The 19,774-nt window shown below is 38.3% G+C and overlaps 1 protein-coding gene across 3 annotated transcripts; it reads right to left on the bottom strand.

Annotated features, from left to right (window-relative positions):
* Positions 1–56: 56 nt before the first annotated feature.
* LOC132677088 (transmembrane protein 202-like) lies at positions 57–13,840 on the bottom strand. 3 transcript variants are annotated; one of them, XM_078448858.2, is made up of 5 exons: positions 13,694–13,840; positions 13,133–13,385; positions 11,652–11,783; positions 10,583–10,713; positions 57–233 (listed from the first exon to the last, which is right to left on the bottom strand). In XM_078448858.2, exons 1-5 carry the CDS (start codon positions 13,769–13,771, stop codon positions 225–227), a joined length of 603 nt encoding a protein of 200 aa, XP_078304984.2. In that variant the 5' UTR covers positions 13,772–13,840; the 3' UTR covers positions 57–224. The 3 variants fall into 3 exon arrangements, with proteins under 3 accessions (XP_078304984.2, XP_078304982.2, XP_078304983.2); XM_078448856.2 differs by lacking the exon at positions 57–233 and having other exon boundaries at positions 8,856–10,713; XM_078448857.2 differs by lacking the exons at positions 57–233; positions 11,652–11,783 and having other exon boundaries at positions 8,856–10,713.
* Positions 13,841–19,774: the final 5,934 nt, after the last annotated feature.

Below are 19,774 nucleotides of genomic sequence, written 5' to 3' on the forward strand. Positions count from 1 at the left end.
ATCTTTTACATCTTTGGTTAGGTTTATTCCTAGGTATTTTATGATTCTTGGTGCAATTGTGAATGGGGTCACTTTCTTTATTTCTCTTTCTGTTGCTTCATTACTGGTGTATAAAAATGCAACCAATTTCTGTACATTAATTTTGTACCCTGCGACTTTGCTGAATTTATGTATCAGTTCTAGCTGACTTTTGGTGGAGTCTGTCGGGTTTTCCATGTAGAGTATCATGTCGTCTGCAAAAGTGAAAGTTTGACTTCAGTGATCATATCCTTTGATCCAGCAACATTTTTTTTCTAGTAAATTAACCTAAGGAAATTAGTATCAAAGTCTAGCTCCAAAAGTGTTAAGGGAATTAGTTGGTAAAACGAATTATAATAAAATCAAAAACTATGCTAACCACTTAAAATGATACTATAGAGAAATATTTGATCTGGAAAGATGGTCATGATATCTGAATAAACAGGAGAAAAAGGAAGTTAAAACCAGTATTAGACAATAGTTATACAGTGTATGTACATTTGTATGGGCAGAAAGAAGGCTAAGAGGATTTTTCATTCACATATTGTAAAATTTTATTTACATACTATAAAATTCACCCATTTTAAGTGTATGACTCAATTATTTTTAATAGATTTACAGAGTTCTATAACCATTACATTTCAGTTAAAATAATTTTTCTTTTCTTAATTAAGCCTGTTTTTTTATACTCCCGCAATAAGTTTATATAACAGGTCATTTTAAAAGTTAAATTCCTCCTTTACTACTGACTTCTCCAAAAAAAAGAGGAGGCAAAATACGCAATGTCAAAATAATTATAACGGTAGTTAAAATGTTTTCCAAAGAATAAAAAAGGTAATGAACAAACACAGAGGGACTGAAGACCTACTGAGATTGAAAGACCTGCTTTCAGCTTGTGGAAGTGTGCCTATTTGCAAAAGGGCTTTACTCTTTTATCCCCACCTGCCCTCTCTCCTTGACCTTGCTGATCTTCTCAACATATTTCAGCTTAAAAGAATAAGGAGTTCTACTTCTGGAGCCATTAAAATTGCTAATTCAATCTTAATTATTCTGATTTTTTTTTTAAGTAAGCTCTATGCCCTACGTGGGACCTGAACCTACTACCCCGAGATCAAGAGTTCACATGTTCTACCAACTGAGCCAACCAGACGCCCCTAATTCAATCTTAATTCTTAAAATTAAACTGGATTTAGACTTGATAAACGTAAAGAAAAATAAATTCAAGAAATAAATAGGAACATGGGATCAGAAAAAGATAAGAAGATAGATTGATGTTTCAAAGATGAACATGTAATAACCAATTGTTATAGCTGTGGAAACTATATGATATGTATCAAATAAACACTGATTTCATGGGCAAAGCCACAATGATTTTCCACCTGTAAATATCTAATGCCACCATGGAGAGATCAGATCTTAAAATGCCAGATAAATAGGGATGAGATTTAAAATTTTCTAAAATTTTATCCTACCCAAATAACATTCTGTTTTATAGAAATAGAGATAGAACACACACCTGTGTTTCACTGTTGTTATGTGAGTTAGTTCTGGAATAAAAATGAAAATGTGGGAGAATGGCAAAATTCCAAAACCTTTCCATGCAATGGCAAGAAAAAATAAAATCCAAAAATACATTTTTCACACAACAGGATCACAGAATATTATGAAATGAGAGTCTCGTTATCTCTATTTCAATCTCTCTCTCTCTCTCTTTTTTTTTACGAATGAGAAAATCAGAAAGATCATGATCTGTCCAAAGTGATATTATTAGCTCAGTGTCAAAAAAACTGAAAACCCTCATCTCTTTCTTCTTAATCTCCTGCTTTTTACTTTAATCCATGTTTCTATGGGAAACAATATAGTAGAGGCTCCAGAATCAAAGTGTTTGGTTTCACAAACAAAAAAAAAGAGACAAAAACAGATTCTTAATGATAGAGAACAGAGATGATTAGCAGAGGGGAGGTGGGGGAGGGATGGGTGAAACAGGTGAAGGGGATTAAGAGCACACTCATGATGAGCACAGAGTCATGTATAGGATTGTTAGATCACTATATTGTACACCTGCAACCAATATAACATGTGTTAATTATATGGAATTAAAAAAAATGTTTTAAGTGTCTGGTTTCAAATCCTGGGTCACCACCTAACGAGCTCTGTACTTTGGTAGGTCACTTGATCTTTCTGGCTCTCATCTGGAAAGTGGAGGAACTGATAGAACTTATCTCACAAGAGTGTGTAAGATTGGCAAAATATATGTAAAATGCTTAATAGAGGTGCTGGCACATAGTAAGCACTCAATAAACAGTGGTTGTTATTCAATGTATATGAAATTTTTTAAATAGTAACATGATAGGTAGGAATGTCATTAAAACAGTGTAGACGCGGGGGTCAAAGAAGTTGAATTTGGGTGTGGAGGTGGGGGAGAGAGAAAAGGGTATGGGGTGCAGAGGGAAACTATGGATTAGGAAATACTCTAGGATTGAGTTAATTAGAGAAAGACAATCAGAACAAAACTAGATCATACGAGAATTTTAAATAATGGACCAAAATCTCTGTGGAAATCTGAGCTTTGGTGAAATTGTGAGCCTTTGAGTCATAGTAGGAACAGGCTGCCAAGACCATGTTCCCTGAGCCAAGTGAGAGAACAAGCCAGTGTTAGATACTTGTCCACCCAGAGCAACTGAAAGAAGAAGCTGAATTCGGAAGTGGGTAGAAATAGTACAGGATTAGAGAAATGTATTGGGCTTCTTTTGGGAAACCTAGGCACAGGAGAGATTGACAGTTGCATAGAAGGAATGAGGTCAAGACATTGGAGAGTAAATGCACAAAACTAAAAAACACGAGGGGCGCCTGGGTGGCTCAGTCAGTTAAGTGTCCAATTCTTGATTTTGGCTCATGATCTCACAGTTTGTGAGACCGAACTGTCATATACTTATGTCATATACATATTTATTGTTTTAGTTATAAAAAGGTAATTATTTATACTCTTAAAAAGCTGGCATAAGTACGATGTAGTTTGCAATATCCTACCAAACCTAGAGTCAGAGCCAAAACAGTTTTTGGGGGTGGCTACCAGCATACCCATTTACCACTAGTAAACAAAGAGGCTTTACGGCTTTTTGTCACTACTTTCTCCAGAGAGGTTTTTTCAAAGTTGCCATTACAGTGATAGCACACAAGTTCTATGGACACCATGTAGAACCTTTCTTCTGAGATGACAGAGCTCTACATGCATAATCTCTTTTTTTTAAAAAAAGAACTTTTTAATGTTTATTTGAGAGAGAGAGAGAGTGAGCCAGAGAGGGCACACACACACACACACACACACACACACACACACACAGAATCCAAAGCAGGCTCCAGGCTCTGAGATGTCCAAGCAGAGCCCAACACAGGGCTTGAACTCACGAACAGTGAGATCATGACCTGAGCCGAAGTCAGATGCTTAACCAACTGAACTACCCAGGGGCCTGCGTAATCTCTCTTAAACTGCAAAAGAATTAGAAATTAGAATCTGTATAATATGTACTTGGTTCCTCTGAATGTTCAAACAAGTAGAATTGACTAGGTTTAGAGCTGGCAGGGACTTTAAGAAGTCCTTCATTTTATAAAAGGAGAACCTGAAGCTCAACAGAGTAAACTCACTTGCCTGTTCCCTAAGTGACCAACAGCAGAGTTGGCACTAGAATTGCAATTGCCTAACTTTTAGGGCAATGCTCTTTCCACTATAATGGATCATTAACTTGAATTAAATTTTTTTTTAATGTTTATTTTTATTTTTGAGAGAAAGTGAGAGACAGAGTGCGAGCGGGGGGAGGGGCAGAGAGAGAAGGAGACACAGAATCTGCAGCAGGCTCCAGGCTCTGAGCTGTCAGCACAGAGCCCAATGCAGGGCTTGAACTCACGAACCATGAGATCATGAGCCAAAGTTGGACGCTTAAACCGACTGAGCCACCCAGGTGCCCCTGTTAACTTGAATTTTTAAACTGATCTGTAAAAACAAAGTCTGGGGCGCCTGGATGGCTCAGTTGGTTAAGTGTCCAGTTCTTGGTTTTGGCTCAGTTCATGATCTCATGTTCTGTGAGACTGAACTGTCATATCAATAGTTTGTTCCTTTTTACTGCTGAGTAATATTCCATGGTATTTATAGACCACAGCTTAACCATTCACATTTACGTTTGTTGCTTCTAGTTTGGGGCTATTATAAAAAAAGCTGCCATAGCCATTCCTGTATGTGTTTTTTGTGTGAATATAAGTTTTTGTATCTTTAGAATAAATGTCCTGGAACACAATTGCTGGGTCATACGGTAATCGTATGTTTAATTTTATGAGATGCTACCAGACTCTTTTCCAGAATGATTGCACCACTTTACCTTCTCACCAGCAATATATGTGTGATCTGATTTCTCAACATTCTCAGTAGCATTTGGGAGTATTACTCTTTTATTTTAGCCATTCTAAATAGATGTGCAGTGATATAGCACGGTGTTTTTAAAAAAAAATTAATATTAAACAATTATTTATTTATTTATTTATTTTAATGTTTATTTTTAAAGGAGAGAGAGGCCATGAGAAGGGAAGGAGCAGAATGAGGAGACACAGAATCCGAATCAGGCTCCAGGCTCTGAGCTGTCAGTAAAGAGCCCAATGTGGGGCTTGAACTCACAAGCTGTGAGATCATGACCTGAGCCGAAGTCAGATGCTTAACCAACTAAGCCACCCAGGTGCCCCACCCCACTTTTTTTAGAGAGACAGAGAGAGCTCAAGCAGGGGAGAGGGACAGAGAGAGAGAGAGAGAGAGAGAGAGAGAGAGAGAGAGAGAGAATCTCAAGCAGGCTTCATGCTCAGTGTGGAGCATGGAGCATTGTGCAGGGCTCAATACCATGATCTTGTGATTATGACCTGAGCCAAAATCAAGAGTTGGACACTTGACTGAGCCACCCAGGCACCCCATCACAATGGTTTTTTAACTTACTTTCTTCTAATGTCTAATGATGCTTGATATCTTTTCATGTGCTTATTTGCTTTCTGTATATCCTCAATGGTAAAGTGCATGTTCATGCATCTTGCACATTTGCTAATTGAATGGTTCCATTTGTGTGTCTTTTTTAATTATTGAATTTTTTTTAATTGTTTTAACATTTATTTATTTTTGAGACAGAGAGAGACAGAGCATGAACGGGGGAGGGGCAGAGAGAGAGGGAGACACAGAATGGAAACAGGCTCCAGGCTCTGAGCCATCAGCCCAGAGCCTGACACGGGGCTCGAACTCACGGACCGCGAGATCGTGACCTGAGCCGAAGTCGGACGCTCAACCAACTGAGCCACCCAGGTGCCCCTTTTAATTATTGAATTTTAAGCGTTCTATATTCTAGATACTAGTCCTTTGTGAGATACATGGCTTGAAAATATGTTCTCTCAGTCATCTAGGAGATTTTTTCTTCTTAACGGGGTCTTCCATAGAGCCAAAGTTTTTAATTTTCATGAGTTCCAATTTATCAACTTTTCCCTTTCATTGATTCCTTTGGTGTCATATCCACGAATTCTTTACCTAGACCTAGGTCCGGAAAATTTTCTCCTCGTGTCTATCCTAAAAGTTTCATAAGTCTGGTTTGCATTTAAGTCCATGATCTATCTATCTTGAGTTAATTTGTGGACCAGGTGTGTGGTTTAGGTTGGCATTCATATTTATAGCTATGGGGTGTCCAAATGTCCTGCACCATTTGCTGAAAAGGTTATCCTTCCTCCACTATGTTGTCTTTGTGTTTCAGTTGAGCATATTTGCATGGTATCTATTCTGTCTCACTGATCTATGTATCTATTCCTTCACCAATACATTGTCTTTATTATGCAGCTCTATAGCAAGCCTTAGTATTGGGTACAGTGATTCCTCCCAGTTTTTCTTTTTACAGGTTTTAGGTTTTTAGGGCCTGTGACTTTCCATATAAATTTCAGAATAAGTTTATCTATGTCACCAAAAATCCTTGCTGGGGTTTTGATAGGAATTGCCTTAAACCTACAGCTCAATCTGGGGAGAATGACCCCCATCTTTATTCTGTTGAGTCTCCTAATCTACAAACAAGGTATGTCTCCCATTCATTTAGACTTTCATGGATTTTTTTTCATCAGTGTTTTATAATTTTCAGCATACAGATCATGTTTTGTTAGGTTTATACCTATGTATTTCATTTTTCTTTGAGCAATTACTGTAAATGATGTTATTTTCTGAATTTTTTTCTACATGTTCATTGTTCATCCTTCTATTTTAAAATCCTCTGAATCACTTTGCTTGGGGTATACATTTTGTATATAACCTCAGATTTTGTTTTGTGGTTCAATCTGAAACACATAGTTTTTATTAGTTAAATATTAAGTATTCGCACTCATTAATGAGTTATTTGGTTTTTGAGCATATCATTATTTTCAGATACACTTCTTTTATAGATTTAATTTTCTTCAAAATGTGGTCTGTGCTTCCTTCACTTTTTGTGTTTGTATTTCTTAAAGTAAGTTGGAAAGTTTGCATTTTTTCTATTGAATGCATTTATAATGATAACTTTATACCTTTAATTCTCTCTTTCTATAGATGGGTCCAATGATTTCCTATTATGAGAATAATTAAATCAGCACTAGAGTATTTCTCCTCACTTTTCTTCTCTTCTACCACCTGATTTTATATTTATGTTTTGTAGTATTTATACTTTGTATTTGCTAGAAAAGTATGTAGCTGCCTATAATAGAAAACTAACACTGTCTTTAAAATTAAGGCTTTATTTTTTTCATATAACAAGAATTCTGGAAGGAGGTCATTCTTGGCATTGTTTCACCAGCTCAACAATGTCATTAAGGACTTAAGCTTTTTTCTACATTTCTGCTATGCCATCCTCAGATGCTGGCTTCTGACTTCATGCTTGTCTCTTCGTGTTTCTAATATGACCTGCTGCAGCTCTAGCCATCACACTATCATTTAAGGCAAAATGAAAAAACTGGGAGAAGTGCCAGGAGTGTTTGTAAAGCAAATACATATTCTCTGTAACTCCACAACATATTTCCTCTGATGTCTCATCAGCCACAAATATGTAATATGATCATCTCTAGCTATAGAGGCGGCTGGAATGTGACTAATTAGGTGGTATGTTACTATTTAAATAAGTTTTCTGTTCTTATAAGAAAACTCTAGTTTTCTTCACATAGATCCTTCACATTTGTGTTTATTCTTATGTATTTTCTTTATTATTATAAGCTTTATTGCTACATTTTTCTACTGGTTAGATGGCTAATTTTTAATTTAGATGTTGATTTTTGAATGTTGACTATATTGTTTTTATTCATGACACTAAAATTTTTAATTTAGTTCTGTTAGTAAATTGGGACAGTGAGGGGGAAGAGAAGAATGGAACCACTGATACTCTGGAATGAGGCATCAGGACTGTCTCTGCCTTAGACCCTACTGCAAAGGCAGGCTCTTTGAGCTAGCTTAGCCACTCAGGAGGGTCCTAAGAGGAGAGTGGTGGAGCAAATACCTTCTCTAGGGGTAGAAGAACTATAGCACTTTCCCACAACAGAAGGATGAGAAAGAAAAGCATCACAGGTTAATACTGTGTTTAATACTGTTGTTTTCATCTACTCTCAGAAGAAGAACTTACAGAACAGCTTTTCAAAATACTCCAAAGAGCAAATGTAACAGAAAAAGAAATAAACCCTTCCTTTAAAGCTAGATGATGGACCTTTTCTAAAACCTAGAGTTTTATACAAGGTTTTCAAATAATTAGCTGAGCCCTTAAGAAAACCCAGAGGTGATATTGGGTATAAAGTTTGAAAAAAGGTGAAATTTCCATGTGTAAGAAAATGTGGAAAGGAATGGTTATTACTCAAAAAAAGAATGGAGTAGCAAAAAGTAAAAGAGGACAGAGGAAAGAAAGGAGAAAGGAAAGCCAAGCATTTATGACAAGAGGCTAGAGTCCCACGAACAAAAATGGCTGATTAAATTTTGTTTTTCCTTTCTACCTTTTAATAACAGGCTGCTGTAATATTATTCAGTTTACAGAACCTTTGGGAAAGTCAGCTTTACACTAAAGACTTGTTCGGGGATTCTTCTCCTAGATCAAGTTCTAGTTATCATTTTTCTTTTTCCAGATTGAGCTCGTTCATGTTTTACCAATTCCAGGGGCTTTCCTTTAAGCCCCTAGACTGAATTGGGCTGAGACTTCTGTGTGCCATGAGAATTCCAGAAACCTGTTTTTTACCCTTTACTCTTATTGTCTCTATCCCCCTCTACACAGTGAACTACTTATTCATGTTCAATAACTCTTTTATAATTTTTTGATGGATGGATGATGCATGGGAAGACAGGTATGAATACAAGAAAATGCAGGTTACAGGTTTCCAAACCAGTCAAACGTTGGATACTTTCATGGTTGTAGACAAAATTGTAATGGAAATGAAGTTTGTCTTTACCAGTGTCCCACATTTCTTCTTACTGTTTCAGTATGCCTGCCCCCCAGGTAATCAGCCCCTTCATCCTGACGGAAAGCTCACAAAATTCTCCCCCCCCCCCCCCCACTACACCTTCCCTTTGCAAAATTTCTTCTTCCTCCTCTGTCATCTATCAAAGCATCTGCTTAGTCACATTTGGCTATGTAATTATCCAGTTGATTTAAGTAACACACATTAAAGTATGGCCAAAATTTTAACTATCCTCTTAGAGAATTTGTACTTTAAGGCAGGCATCTGTTAATTCATTATGCTGGGAGGAATATCTTTTAATGCTTCCTGCCCTGTTCATCTTCTTCTCTCTCCTGGTTCCTTATCTAATGTTCCAGAAAGTAAAATATGTGGAATGGAGATGGTATCATTTATTGAAGCCACTTTTAAAGATGACAAAATTAAGGGTCATAAAATTTGACTGACTAGCTAGAGGTGCAAACAGCCAGCAATAGTAACTATTTAAGGAGTTAAGAGTGGATTTTCATGGTGAACTACTAATATTTCCAACCAAAAAACTAGCTTCCAGTTTCAAAGGCCACAATCTCTTTTGTGAAACTGTTTAAGGCCTCACTGAAATTCCCTGAGTCTATGTGGTAGACTCTGTCAGAGAGTCTCAGGCCTTTTGCCTTTCTCTTTTTTTCTTCCTTTCTAGTTCTTCCAAATAGTTAAAAACAGTGGGATTCAGCTACATTTTTAAATGAGGTATCTAAATAAAAAAATAAGGAGTTGCCAAAAGTAGCCTTGGAGGTAGAGAACTGAATTTAGTTCCTCTGACTAGACTAAGTTACTTGCTAAAATAATCTGGGGTCATACGAGCCAATGGCCAAAGGAATAATTTCTCCATTGTTTATCATTCGTGGCCATAAAGAGCACTAGAGGAAATCTCAGAGTCTAGCTGGTCAATGAAGGATGTTAGGCCCGAGAAAGTTAAATGCTTGCCAAAAGTCAGCCTAATGAATTAAAGAAGTAAGGACCAAAAATGAGAGTTTAAATTTCCAAACTGAAAGTTCTTTCAGTCCCACTGAGATGTGCCATTGTGTGGTCATGGAAATCTGGAAAGGTTTGGTGGCCTGGGCATCTCATCTCCTGCCAACCTTTCCCAGCCACAGCACACAACACTAACATGGAAACTTCCTTTAATAAGCTTTGCATTTCTTTCCTTGTGAGCCTTACATTATTGGTGCCTTTGCCCTAACCCATACAAATGGCTTGCTTTCATCCATAATACCACTTGCTCCGTGAAGGAGGTATAATCCGGGGGGGGGGGGGGGGGGGTGCGGTTCAAAAGAATCGTCATACTATTATATCAGAATTACTTCTGGGGCGCCTGGGTGGCTCAGTCGGTTGAGCATCCAACTTCGGCTCAGGTCATGATCTCACAGTTTGTGGGTTCAAGCCCCGCATCAGGCTCTGTGCTGACTGCTTGCTCAGAGCCTGGAGCCTGCTTCAGATTCTGTCTCCTTCGCTCTCTGCCCCTCCCCCGCTCACGCTTTGTCTCACTCTGTTTCTCAAAAATAAATAAAATGTAAAAAAAAAAAAAAAAAAGAATTACTTCTGATACTCCTACCACACTTCAGACCCAACAAAACATCTTTAAGCCTTCTAGGGTTTGTTTGTTTGTTTGTTTGTTTGTTTGTTTTTAATCTTTGCTCTCACTACCTTGTATCTAAGATTAATTTTTTGTTCTGTCATCCTCATTTTTCTCAGCTGAATCTCTGTCCTCATAATTCCAGTTTTTGGTCATTTTGTTTTCATTACCCTGAAGGCTATTGCTTGACATATCATCAGCCACACTCCCAATTATCTCTGCCTCAGGCCTTGGCTCTACTGTGTCAATTGGTTCTATCTCAGTAGCTAACCTTGTAGTTATTAACCCATCTTTTATTGCTGATTCATTTCCTATCTCTGGCTCTGTGTGGGTCCCTGACTCAGCCTGGACCTCTGGTTCAACCTGACTTCCTAACACTTTTTGGGTTACTGTCTTTGTCTGAGTCCCTTTCTCTGTGTAGACACTTGATTGTGCCACTGAACCTGACTGCCTTTCTGGTGCCTGATTCATCCACTTAGAAACACCTACATTTGTTTCAGTTAGCCCCCAGTCTACTCTAGCCGTATTTCCTATTCTTGTCCTTGTTATAGGAATCACAAGGAGATTTTGATCTGGAGAAGTAGCCCGAGAATTTATGTGATTGAGTCCAGAGAGGAACCCTAGAGAAAAAGAAAAGGTCAGGGTCAGCGTTGTGGATTAGTAATAGATAAAATCTTAAGTCATCAAACACCCCTGAGGCACTGGCTTAATTATAATAGAATTTGCTTTACAATACATTTCTGAATATCCTGTTCATTATCTTTAGGGAGCTGAGATTCAAAACATTGATCCCAGCTTTTCTGTAGTACAGTATTTCCCAAGGGGTATGCAAGCCAATTCATTGGGGCACAGGCAGAAAATAGTAGTTTATTTTTGCATTTTTAGCAAATTTTGTTTTCAGTTCCATTTTTGAGTATATTTTACACTGTAATAAATATATGAATGATATAATACATGTACATATTTTATAAATAAATGTGTCTTTTCAGAATGCTTGCTGAAAAGTGTTTTACTAATAGGGTGTGTGATGCAATGGTTTGGAGGCCATTGTTAATTAATGAATAAAAATAAGTATGTGGCTTAGCAGGATTAAAGGTGAAATGTTACACAGGCAAAACTCCTATATTATATCTCTGCTTTATATTAGTAATATTACAGAGGAACATATGTCATATGTTGAAGCTTTATTATGGAGATCCATTAAGGTGGAGAGGTTATTTAATATAATAAAAGGAGAGGGGAATTTAAGAGATGTCTTCTGGAAGGACAGAAGAACTATTCATAGCTCAGTTAATGTCTTTTCCTTCTTTACTTCCTGAATCTTACTCCTACCTGTGTAGGGACAAGTATCATTTTAGAAAAAAAAAAAAGTTTTCAATTGGAGGGACTTGCTATTAAGAATTGTTCACTGACATAGAAATAACTCTTACAGAGCCCTTCCAAATTACGAGATTCTAATATGTCAAACATACAACCAAAAGAAAGCAAAAGAGAGGGGACCAACCATGTAGAAATTTCTTTTCTGTGCCTTCACTGCTTAACAGGAGGATTGACTCACCAACTGTCATGTAGAAGATACTGCCCCACCAATTGAGGCGGTAGGCTAATAGGAAATGGGGCTCCAAGACGTTCCTACTGTACAATTTCACTTGCATCAGGAACAAAATGAGGCAGAGGAGTAGGCAGGTGCCTGGGATCAGAATGAAAGCTATCACTCCCCATCATAACCCTCCTTCTGCCATCCCTCCCATTCCACCCTCTTCCCTCTCTTTGCACTTCCTTGTCACCCTCAACCATCTCAATTATGCCATGGAGGCCTATTACATGGCAGTGTCATGGGAAGACCCATTTGGCAATTAACTAGAATGAGAGAACGAAGAACTTCTGCTTTGACTGGAATAAGGTTATTAAGGTGGAGCCTATAAATAAGACCACTAGAACAGGTACTAGCTAGCTACATTGAAATTTGTCTTAGTGCCACAAGGACCTCCAGCCTATGACATCTCCTCTACTAGTCCATCAGATAACAACTTCTAGAGATGTTTCCATTGGATTAGGCATAGTTTCTTCAGGGTCCCCTCTTTAAAGGCAATAGACCCATAAAGAGTAAAAGTTTACCAAAAGCTTTCTTCCTTATGGGAAGAGACACTGTCCTATGATGGCAGTGTTCACGTGAGGTAGGGAATGACTTGGTAAAATAAGGAGAAATGGCCCAGAAGGGGAAGACGTACAGGGAGTCCAGGGACAAACTTTTCCAACCTCATTATTTTGTACCTGAGATGAAAGAGAGGATGGACATGCCCAGATCTATGTGGGTTTTGTCTCCTGGCCCTTTGGTGAGAAAGGTGCTGAGCCATATAATGATAATGAGGATGATGAAGGCAGAGATGAGGAAGAAGGCCCTGGAGTATTGGAGGTAGTCTGCCAGGAGAAGTGGAAAAGGAGAGGCTTGGCTGGAGAAGAGGTGACCTGCCCTCTAATAAGGCTAGACAGGGTCTAGGGAAGGGACTGAAGGGCAGAGGAGGACAGAATTAGCACTTGTCTTACATCTAATAGAGTCAGAGTAAGGAGCCACCAAGTGGGTGGCCTCACAGGTACCAGTAAGGACCCTCTTTCCATCTCCTCATTGACATGTGGAATTCCTTTAACAAGGAAAGAAATAATTTATTCCACAATGAGAGAAAAGTTGAAATTATAACCTTGAGAGGCATATTATGAGGTAAATTTCATATTAAGGTGCAAATTACTACTATTTTTCCCCCCTGGGAAGTTGTGAGTGCAGAGGAAGGAAAAAGAACAAGGTCACTAGGCATTAGCTTCCAAGAATTAAGGAGCTGTGGCTTTGAAGTCATTGGAGAAGTCTAGTGAAGACAAACTGGGATAAATTTACCCTGTTTGGAGGAGCTGTCCTTACATGCTTGTGAAACGGGAGAAAAGAAGGGGTAGAGTTGTGGGAAGGAGAAAGGGAGAAAGACAAGCTGTAGGGGATCTGAGCAGATCTACCAAAGGAGGGGGCTCTAGGCTCTGGAAGGCACTCACAGGGTGCTTTTGGCACATGGCTCCAGCAGAGATCATGGTGGCACACAGTCCAGAGCCCCGCAAAGAGTTTCTTCTTGTCTTTCATTACCATGAACCGCACCCAATGTAAAGGGGACAAGCACATCAGCAGGACAAAGATGAAGCCCATGAGGCCAGCACAGAACATGCGAATGTAGCTTTGGGTCCTCTCCAGAAGCTGTCGCTGGTGTGGTGACATAGAAGAGAAGTGGTACATGCGGTAGAGGAGAATTGACTGTGGTGGGGAAGGGAGGAGGACATCATGAAAGGAATGTCATCTCAGGCATCTCCATCTCCACTCACAGAAAAGACAAACCCTGGGTCCTCTACTGGATGGGAACTCCTCCTCCCTCCACACGTCAGGGTCTTTTGCTCCAGAGCCTCCCACAACTTGTAAATATATTCCTTTTTAACTGTCCCCCGTTAAAAAAAAAAGTTGGAGTGATCTCTGCCTCTCCTGCCTTGACATTTCCCCCATGCCATACACAAGCTGCTTCCTGCAAAAGGACCCCACCACAACCTAGCTTACAAAGGCTCTCTCACCCTATATGTTGGGTAACGCAAGATGCTGGAATTGTAAACCCTGTGTAAGGGCATGGCATTTCCTTCCCTTCTCTCCATCCTAGTTTCTGGCTCATTGCTCTTCTCAACTGCCACAGAACCTAACCCACTCTGACCTAACACACTTTCCTGCCCCTCCCCCACCCCAGGAAACAGAACTAACAGGAAGTGTACAGTGTCTCTGCCTCATTTGCCAGATCTAGTCCAGTCCCTTCCTCCAATCCAGATATCTGTTGAGTTTCAAACACCTAGCAAACTGCCTGACAAATCCAGGTTTCTTATAGACACACCAAACCCAAGAGGTCTTCGAGAGCTCTTTTCTTTTCATCCTACACCCCCTTCCTATGTCCTTTTCTTGTTTCCCACCATTCAATCATGCCATATCCTGCCAATCCCAACTCTTTGATGCTTTCAAGTCCATTTTGTTTTTCTGTTTCCTTTTTCTTAGAACATCTTGTTGTCATCTCTGTCCTAGATTGCTATAACAGCCTTTTACCTGTTACTTCTGCTACAAGGCTTCAGTTTATTCTTGACAAATTTGCCTCTAAGATGCAAATCTGATGTGTCTCTCCTCTGTTCTGATTGCACTCCACTGCTATGAGGTAAAGTCCTAATTTCTTAGCATGAATTAGTTAAACCCGGCAAGATTAGGCTTCTGCTTCCTATATGACCTCATTCAACCATTCAATACCTCCTCTGTGCCAGGTGTTGTGTTAGGTACTGAGGGTGTAGTGATGTGTTGGATATCTTTCATATGTCCCTTTGGATCCAACTCTTCATCCTTGTCCTTGTTCAAGAAGGCTGACTGATATGGACTACATCAATGGGTTCCCTTGCCATCCAGTCTCTGATTAGGTTTAACCAATGGTAGATATGGGCAGAAGATCAGAGGTCCAGAGATCTGTGTGTTTATTCCATGGTTCTCTCCTTACCAGATTACAGAGAGTTGTCTGTGTTCTTTTACCTAAAGTAGAGCTCCTCACAGGCAACCTTCTCCATAGAGCCACCCTTTCTGTTCTGTTAACTGCTCCTTTCACTTATGTGATCAGGCTTAGGAGTCATGACTTTTCACTGATGGTTTCCCCAAATCCTTTTCAGTTCAAAGGGGGCTTTATAAATAGTTCCTTAACTCTCCCTATTAACTAGTTTGAGCAAGCCATCTGTTTCCTGCTGAACATGGTCCTTATTGTCATGAAGTAGAAAGCCGAGTAACGTTTAGGCTCATTCTCTCCCTCCATGTTATCTTGTGCTCCAGACAACTTTATTTTTCTTGCAGTTTCTTAAACCCATCTTGGTCCTTCCTTTGCACATGGTGCAAATGGTATTTACCTTGCACATGGTATCTATCACACTTCCCACTTTATCTTTGTCTGAGTTAATATTAGTCAGGATTCACTTTAATCTAACCCTTTTGGGGAAGCCTTCTCTGAATTCAACCCTCAGTCCCAGACTTTGTGATCCTGCAGCAGCTTGTGCTTACTTCTTTCATAACCTTTATACATAGTATTGTAATTTGTCTATACTTCCTTTTGGTCTGTGAACTTCAGCAGCAAGGACTTATCCTTGTATACTCAATGTCTAGCAGAGTGCTTGGAATATAATGATTCAGGAAATGCTTATTGATTGAAACTACAAAAGGTAAAAAAAAAAAAAAAGAGTGGACTTCTAGTTTCTAGTGTGGCATGCAAGGAACTTGGAGGTGGCCACTCCATTATAACAACAAGTAGAAAGCTAAGCAAACTGAAAAATCAACAACTCTTCTTAGGTTCGTCAGAGAAATGAGATCATACGGCAAACTGTGGCTCTCAAAATTAGAGAGATAGAAAGACAAATACAGAGAATCACAACTTACTAGTATATAAACCCCTGCAAGAACCAATATGAGGATAGGAAATTTGAACTGTAGTTGATGAATTGCTGGAGGTTCAGGGTGGACAAATCTGAGAGATTACAAACTCTGGGGGTATCCAATCTTAGGGACATCCTTACAATTTAGTGAGTTTTACCTCCAGCCCACCTTGATCAGGTTTTCACAGTGAATATCAGAGAAAAGTCCCCTTACACTTCTGGAAGAAGGAGGAGAAAAGGAACCATTTTGAAACATGCCAGAACATTCTGTTCATCTTAACAAGGCCTTCCCTAAAGAGAAACTGTCTTACCAGAACCTAAACTATTGGAGTTTTATCAGAGCTTAACCAATCTGGGGAGAAGGAAATACTCAACTCCAGCATGCCATAACATTTCATGGTATACTCACTCTCCCATCCTGTCCCACCTAAGGAGGGGAAACTCAGAGGTACTTGTGAATTTCACAGAAGCTCAGATCAGGAACAAGCTAAGAATGTCCTTTCTCGCCACTCATTTTCAACATCATACTGGAATGTAATAAGACAAGAAAAGGAAATAAAATGTATAAAAATTGAGAAGGAAGAAATAAGACTGTCTTTGTTTACAAATGGCATGATTGTGTAGAGAGTCCAAATGAACTGACAACAACAGCAAAAATTCTTGAAACAATAAGTGATTATAGAAAGGTTAATATACAAAAGTCAATCATTTTATGTGGTGCCTCACTGGCTTAGTGAGTAGAGCATGCAACTCTTGATCTCAGGGTTGTGAGTTTGAGTCCCACGATGGGTGTAGAGATTACTTTAAAAAAAAAGTCAATCATTTTCCTATATGCCAGTAATGAATGAGTAGAATTTGAAATTAAAAACACAATATAATTTCCCCAAAATGAAACACTTGAGTATAAAGCTAACAAAATGTGTGCAAGATCTATATAAGGAAAAACACAAAACTCTAATAAAAAAACCCAAAGGGTTAAATAAATGGAAAGATATCCCTTGTTCTTGTGTAGCAAGACTCAGTATTGTCAAGATGTCAGTTCTTCCCAACTTGATTTATAGATTCAACACAATCCCAATCAAAATCCCAGCGAGTTATTTTGTGGACACCAACAAACTGATTTTAGTGTATATCAGGCCAAAAAAAAAAAAAAAAAAAAAAAAAAAAAGACCAAAAAAAAACCCCGCCTAGAATAGCCAACACAATATCGAAAGAAAAGAACAAGGTCAAAGGACTGACACTACCCAACTTCAAGACTTACTATATAGCTATGGTAATCAGGACAGTTGGTACTGGAGAAAGAATAGACAAATAGATCAACAGAAAAGAACAGAGAACCCAGAAATAGACTCACATAAATATGGTCATCTGATCTTTGATACAGGACAAAGACAATACAATGGAGCAAAGATAGTTTTTTTTCAACAAATGATGCTGGAAACCTGGACATCCACATACAAAACAATGAATCTAGATGCAGACCTAACACCCTTCCCAAAAGTTAACTCAAAATAGGTTATAGACCTAAACAAAACACAAAACTATAAAACTCATAGAAGAAAACATAGGAGAAAATAGGTAACACTGGAGTATGGCAATGACTTTTTAAATACAACACCAAAAACACAAGCCATAAAAGAAATAATTGATAAACTGACTTCATTAAAATTAAAAACTTCTGCTCTGCAATGACATGGTCAAAAAATATGTGAAGACAAGCCTCAGACTGGGAGAATATATTTGCAAATGACACATCTGATAAAGGACTGTTATCCAAAATATACAAAGAAGGGGCGCCTGGGTGGCGCAGTCGGTTAAGCGTCCGACTTCAGCCAGGTCACGATCTCGCGGTCCGTGAGTTCGAGCCCCGCGTCAGGCTCTGGGCTGATGGCTCGGAGCCTGGAGCCTGTTTCCGATTCTGTGTCTCCCTCTCTCTCTGCCCCTCCCCCATTCATGCTCTGTCTCTCTCTGTCCCAAAAATAAATTAATAAAAAAAAAAATTAAAAAAACAAAATATACAAAGAACTCTTACAACTAAGAAATAAGAAAACAAATAACCTGATTTAAAAATGGAGGAAAGACCTGAAAATCACTCTCCAGAGGAATGTAACAGAGATCAGAGGTGCTACAATGTATCAAACATAATGTCCAGCAGTCAACAAAAAAATGACTAAACCTGTGAAGAAACAGGAAAATATAATCCAGATTCAAGAAAAAAGGCAGTCAAGAGTAACTGACCTCAAGATGATCCAGATGTTGTAATGATCACAAAAGGACTTTAAAACAGCCATTATAAATTTTTATAAGGACTGAAGAGAAGATAAATGCATAATGAATGAGTAGATATGGGATCTCAACAAAGATAGAGAAAATATTAAGAGAAAAACTAAATGGAAATTCTGGAACTGAAAAATACAATAACTAAAATTAAAAATTCACTGTATGGATTTAATAGTAAATTGGAGAAAGTAGGGAAAAAAGAGTCAGTGAACTTGAATGTAAGTTAACGGAAATTGGCCAATCCGAAGAACAGAGAGAAAAAAATGGAAGAAAAATAAAGTCTCAAATTCCAATTGGACCATAAAAAGGTGAAATTAGAGTCCTGGAATAAATTGAGAATGGGGCAGAAAAATAGCAGCTGCAAACTTACCAAATGTTATGAAAGATATTGATGTATGGGTCCAAAAGCTGAAAGAAACCAAAAAGGATAAATACAAAAATCACATCTAAACATATCATAAATTGCTGAATCCAAAGATAAAATCTTAAAAGCAGCCAGAGTAAAGCTACATGTGACAGAAGATCAATGATGTATATCTGATTTCTCATCAGAAATAATGATAGCCCAGAAGGCAATGGAATGACTTTTTCAAATATATATAATTGACATATAACACTGTGTTAGTTTTAGGTATACAACATAATTATTTGATACACGAATATATTGTAAATGATTACCACATTAAGTTTAGTTAACATCCATTGCCATACATAGTTATACTTCTTTTCTTGTGATGAAAACTTTTAAGATTTATCCCCTTAGCAATCTTGAAATACAGAATAAAGTATTGTTAACTATAGTCATCATGCTGTACATTACATCCCACAACTTATTTATTTTATGACTAAAAGTTTGTGCCTTTTGACCACTTTCAGCCATTTCACTGATCCTCCACCTCCCACCAATCTGTTCCTGTGTCTGTAAGTTGAGTTTTTAAAAAAAATCCACATATAAGTGGGAGAAAAGATTTGCAAAATATAGCTGACAAAGAACTTGCATCCAAAATATACAAAGCACTCGTACAACTAATAATGAGATAAACAGCTTAGTTTTAAAAATGAACAGAAGAATAACCATACTTTACAAAGGTAGATATACAAAGGGAAAATGTAAATGGCATCAAAGAAATGCAAATTAAAACAACAGTGAGATACGGTTTTATGCTCACTTAGAATGGCTGAATTTAAAAGGATTGACAATAAATGTTGGCAAAGATGTGGAACAACAAACTCTCATATATTGCTGGTGGGAGTGTAAAATGGTACAACTGTGGAGAACGATTTGGCAATTTTAGAGTTATACATCTATACCCTATGACCTGTGATTCCTCTCTTAGGTATTTAAGAGATTTGTAAACTTATGTACACAAGAGACCTTTACACGAATGTTCACAGCAGCTTCATTCACAATAGCCCAAACTGGAAACAACCTAAATGTCCCTCAATAGGAAAATGGATAAAGAACCCTGGCATATTCATATAATTGCATAACTACTCTGCAATAAAAAAGGAATAAACTGTACATACAACATAAATGACTCTCATAGATGTTATGTTGAGTGAAAGAGACTGGACACAAAAAAGCATATATTTCCATTTATATATATTTCTAGAACAGGAAAAATTGATCTTGATCTTCCTCCACTTTGACACTCAAAACTTTTCTTCTCTTTGGGGCGCCTGGGTGGCTCAGTCCGTTAAGCATCCAACTTCAGCTCAGGCATGATCTCACTGTTTGTGGGTTTGAGCCCTGCGTCAGGCTCTGCGTTGACAGCTCAGAGCCTGGAGCCTGCTTCGGATTCTGTGTCTCCCTCTCTCTCTCTCTGCCCCGTCTCTGCTTGTGCTCTCTCTCAAAAATAAATAACAAATAAATAGAAAGACACTTTTTTCTTCTCTTTGTCTACATGAACTTGCTCTTCCCATCTGTCTGGCCTC

The sequence above is a fragment of the Panthera onca genome, chromosome B3 (genome assembly GCF_046562875.1).
Source record: "Panthera onca isolate mPanOnc1 chromosome B3, mPanOnc1 haplotype 2, whole genome shotgun sequence".
Taxonomy (NCBI): Eukaryota; Metazoa; Chordata; class Mammalia; order Carnivora; family Felidae; genus Panthera; species Panthera onca.